Genomic DNA, 4,812 nt, shown 5'->3' with positions numbered 1-4,812 from the left:
TTTCTTTTGGCTTTTTAAACAGGGTTTCACTATGCAGTTCAGGCTGGTGTTGAGCTCCCTTTGTAGCCCAGGAGCCCAGGATGGTCCTGAATATGCTGATTTTCCTGTCTCAGCCTCCCAAGTGCTGGGATTATACATGTGCACCACCACGCCAGGCTTTTTTTTTTTTTAATTCTTTGAGGCAGGGCTGCCAAGTTGCCCAGGCTAGATTCCAACTTGTGATCATCCTGCCTCAGCCTGCCAGGGCACCGGGATTTGTTGTGTACTGCCATGCACAGCTTGTGCCGAGTTTTATAGCCGTAACTGCATAAAGAAACGAAGAGCCTTCCACTTGGGCTCCGGCAACGCGCTTCTGTATCGGAGGCTCTCAACCTCAGCCAGAGCACGGTTACCAAGCACACACACGCCTCCGTACCAGCCAGGGCTAACTGGAGCCCACTGATGTCCACCGACTGGCCCATGTTCCCCACATCCATCAGGGCGATCTGGCGCGGGGTCTTTTTGAACAGCTCCCTTGGGGGTGCCAGCATCAGCTGGGAAAGGAAAAACTTCTCTGGCGGAGTTATAGGAGGTAAAAAACCTGCGAACGAAAACACAGAACTTCTCAATGCCTGCTTCTTAAAAATTAGCTTGACAGGTTGCCATGCCAACCATGCCAATTTTATTATTGTTATTTGGTTGTTATAGGGTCTCGCTAAGCAGCTCAGACTCAGTGATTCTGTTTTCAGCCTGCCCAGTACTGGGATTGCAGGCATGCACCACCACACCCAGACTCATTTAAGCTCAGCACGCCCAGAGGCGGGGCTGGCATGACGGGTGGTCCTGGGGATCAAACAGGTGGTCCCTGCACTTGTAGCTAAGCAGGCACTTTAGTCCACTGAGCTATCTCACCAGCCCCAACGTAAGTATTTTAAAACCTGAAGTGTTCCATTAAATTCCTGAACTCTGTAAGTGAACGTGTCATTTGGAGTCCTATGATCTGTGGCACTATCAATGAAGCTCAAGGTCTTGGTAGCTATTAAGAACATTGTTTTCTGGACAGCCAGATAACTCAGTGGACTAAAGCGCCTGCTTAGGCAGAGCGCAGCAGCCTAGGTTCCATCCCTGGCCTGCAGTGCTGGTGCCCACCCCACCTCCGGGGTGTGCTGAGATGGCGACTGAGACTGGGTTTGATGGCGCGTGCCTATAATCCCAGCTCTTGGGAGGCTGAAAACAAGAGAATCACTATGAGTCCAATCTATGTAGTGAGACCCTGTAGACTTTGTACTGAATACATTAAAATAAAAAGTTTTCTAAGGTTCAATTCCAGCAAAGACTAGAGCAGATGAAACGTATGAAGCAAACGGCTGTAAGTACAGCATTCAGTCCCTTCTAAGACCGCTTAGAAGGGGAAGGAAGCAATCCGCACAACATGGTGCCTCCTTCAGGACTCAGCTGGGGACAGCCTTCCCACAGGTCCTCAGGCCCTGCATCCAACAGCCCACTCAGCAATACCACTGCTGAGTTGGGCTCTGCCCAGCTGCGTCCCCAGACTGCCCCCTGCCCTCCACGTACCAGGGCTGCAGCTCAGAATTTCTGATGTTTACTTTCCTCATTTCCTAATGCCCGTTCCCTGCCTGTGGTCAAGATCTACCATCCAGTGGCCACTGCTCCTAACCATTTCACTGCTTTCCTAGAATACAGATGCCACCGTAGCACCTGCAGGACTGCTCAACAGTCTGCCTTTCTTTCTTAACCTCACCTCTTCACTTCTCCCTTCATGTACTCTGTGCTCCACGTGGGCAGAAGCCCTCAGCTTGTCTAGATACGCCCAGTTCTTCAACATCCCTGCCAGAGCCACATCTGCTCCCACCCCATCCCTGGTCAGTATCCAGCGAGAACATCACCGCTGAGCACCCTGAGCCCCACCCCAGTATCCAGCGAGAACATCACCGCTGAGCACCCTGGCTGCTCTGCCAGTAGCACCTTGCACCTCACATCTGGTACAGCTGTTACCATGCTGCTAAGATGTGTGTCTCCCCAACAAGAACACACTTTTCAGGAACCATCTTTCTCATTTCCAGATACATCCTCAATCCTAACTCTGCTCAGAATCATCTGAGAAACTTTTTGAATATACCCAGTACAGGTGTAGGTGTAGTTCAGCTGTAAAGTGCTTGCCTAGCATGCTGGGAGCTCTGGGTTCAGGTCCCGCTACCGCAAAAAATAACATGAATCAATCACCCCCCCAAAACACACACACACACACACACACACACACACACACACACACACACTTACCCTAAACATGCCATAATAGCACTCAGAGTAAAGTTTTGATATTGGTATTTCTTCTTCATGTGTATTTAAGCACCATTCTTTAACTACTTTCATAACTGTAACAATAATAATGGGGAATACTTAACATTACAACTCTAGGGGCTGGATAGCTCAGAGGCAGAAGCACCTACCTGGCAAGCACAAGGACCCAGGTTCAATTCCCAGCCCCACATGCCATGTGGTCTGAGCCGGGAAGCCCAGGCCCATTGTGCAGCCCAGAACCGGGTACAGTGGCGCAGGCCTGTAATCCCAGCACTTGGAGGTTGAGCCAGGAGGTTCAAGACCAGCCTGGGGGCTACAGAAGTGAACACAAGGCCAACCTGAACTGCACAGTAAGATACGCTGTCTCAAATAAGAACAAAAACAACTCTACCAGCCAGGGTTACTGTCTGTATTGTACAGGTAAAAACGGAGGCACACAGATAATAACAAATTCATGGATTCCTTCTCAAGCAGCTGCCTAGATGCAGGTTTCCACTCCCACATCTGAAAAGGACTTTGTTAGAGTTACTCTACCAAACCTATCCTTCAGGGCTCAGCGGGCTTCTAACATAATCCCACATTGCCCACTGCTCACACAGCATCCTCAGGACAAGGTTTTTGTCCCTTCCTACCCTCCTTCCTCGTTCTTTGAGGCAGAGTACTGCAGTGTAGCCCAGGCTAGACTCAGAACTCACTATAGTGACGGGTTCTGGCCCTAGCATGAACTGCTGAATTATTACGGTGGTCATCTAATACTGCTGAAGCCCTTAAAACAACCTATCTTGCCAGAGCCCACCCACCTCCCCACCTCTTCTCCAGCCAAGCCCAGGGTGCAGTTTCCTCTTACCTTTCCGGCTGCTCCTCACACATTTGTACACACCTCCCTCAAACTCCACCCCTAGCATAAGTCCATCAAAGCCTCTGCTTGTCTCAGACCAGAGATCTTCTCATCTCCCTGCCCCTGATCCTCTCCGAGTCTTTGGAGTTGAAGCCTTTTATCTTTCCTATCTCTTTACTGAGCTGCAGCTGCTGGAAAAACCTATCATATAGCACAGGTTGGCCTGGGCCTTGACTTTACTGCGATCTGCCTGCCTCAGCCTCTCATGCTGGGATTACAGGCATGCACCACCAGGCCTGGACTTGGGCAGATCTTGACCGCAGACCTACCTGGGGCATTCATCTTTTGGGCAGCCACAAGTCTCCTGAAAGCCAAGTGAATGACCTGTACACTGATCATCTCGAGCCAAAACCAAGCTTCCCTTCTCAGGCGCAGCACAGAAAAGCAGGGACTGCTTCAGATCCAGAGGGTGGCAACAGCACCTGACAGCTTCTAAAGGGGAGGCCTCCCTGCGTATCAGAAGCCCTCCACTCACCTCCAAACCGCAGCTTCAACTCCCCCTGGCTAAGGATGTAAGATCCAACCGTTTCCCACCTGTCTCCCTCCTTGCCGCCCTCACTGATGCCCTGGAGGGCTCCGGGTCCTCCTATCATCCCATCCACACCGGCCAGTCACCCAAAGTGAATCAACATAGAGCCATCTGCTGCTTCAGCTGAAAACACAAGTCCTGGGCTGGGGGTGGAGCACCTCTGCAGTGGGGCACTTGGCTGGCCCTGCCTCGCACGCGGGAGGCGCTGGGTTTTACCCCCAGCACCGCCAAGCAGCAGAACACCCTCACATCACCTCTGTCTGCTCTCACGCTGTGCGCACACAGCACAAGGCCCAGCAGACAGTCGAAGGCCGTGAATTGGAGACCCCTGCCCAGCATAGGCGACACATCGCGGAAGGCGGCTGCGGAGTCCTTGCATGCTTCCCCTACGCAAAAACCCCTTCGGCTTCCTCAGTCATCTCTACAGCTCCTGACACTGCAGGACGGGTGCAGTTTGCAAACGTTACCTACCGGCACGGACTCCCCGCGGAAAACTTAACCACTAGGTACCGCAAACTAGCAGGCACAAAAACCAACGCTTTGAAAAACAGGCGGATCCAGGGAGCCCTGAGCCTGACCCCACCCCCTTCGGGTTCAGCACAGCGAATCACACCGCCACCCCGCAGAGGCCGGTTCCCACGGGGAGCGCCCGCCAGCTCCCGGGGGGAGGCCCGCCCAGGGCACCCCCGGCCCGCAGGAAGCAGGCGCCGCCCCGCCCCACGCCCACCCGCGCCCCGCGGGCACCTGAGAGCGGCGGGCGGTCGGGCTCGTGGCCGCCGCGCGCGGGCGGCGCGGGGTTGAGCAGGTGCGCGAAGCTGGCGGCGAAGGGGTTGGCGGCCAGCGGCTCGGTGCGGTACATCTCCCAGAGCAGGTAGAGCGCCGTGAGCCGCTGCGCCGCGCTGGGCAGCAGGTCCGGCTGCTGCAGCAGCATCACGAGCACGGAGCCCAGGCGGAAGTGGTCGGCCTTGCTGAAGTAGTGGTGGAAGGCGGTGGACAGGCCCTCGAAGGTGCTGCCGCCGCCCGCCTCCTCCGAGATGATGCTCAGCAGGCTCGAGAGCTCCTTCGGGCTCAGGCTCATCCTGCC

General features: G+C 54.3%; 1 protein-coding gene across 1 annotated transcript in view; it reads right to left on the bottom strand.

The window, feature by feature from the left end:
* The window catches only part of Cnot11 (CCR4-NOT transcription complex subunit 11), a 12,678-nt gene that overhangs the window by 7,622 nt on the left and 244 nt on the right, over nt 1-4,812 (bottom strand). Inside the window, 2 exon segments of the mRNA XM_023717392.1 lie at nt 416-580; nt 4,473-4,812. The exon segment at nt 4,473-4,812 is cut by the window's right edge and continues 99 nt beyond it. Coding sequence (XP_023573160.1) covers nt 416-580; nt 4,473-4,812 — 505 coding nt within the window.

Source organism: Octodon degus, unplaced genomic scaffold, assembly GCF_000260255.1.
Source record: "Octodon degus isolate 3935 unplaced genomic scaffold, OctDeg1.0 scaffold00052, whole genome shotgun sequence".
Classification (NCBI taxonomy): domain Eukaryota; kingdom Metazoa; phylum Chordata; class Mammalia; order Rodentia; family Octodontidae; genus Octodon; species Octodon degus.
This window is presented reverse-complemented; position numbering and strand designations above follow the sequence as displayed.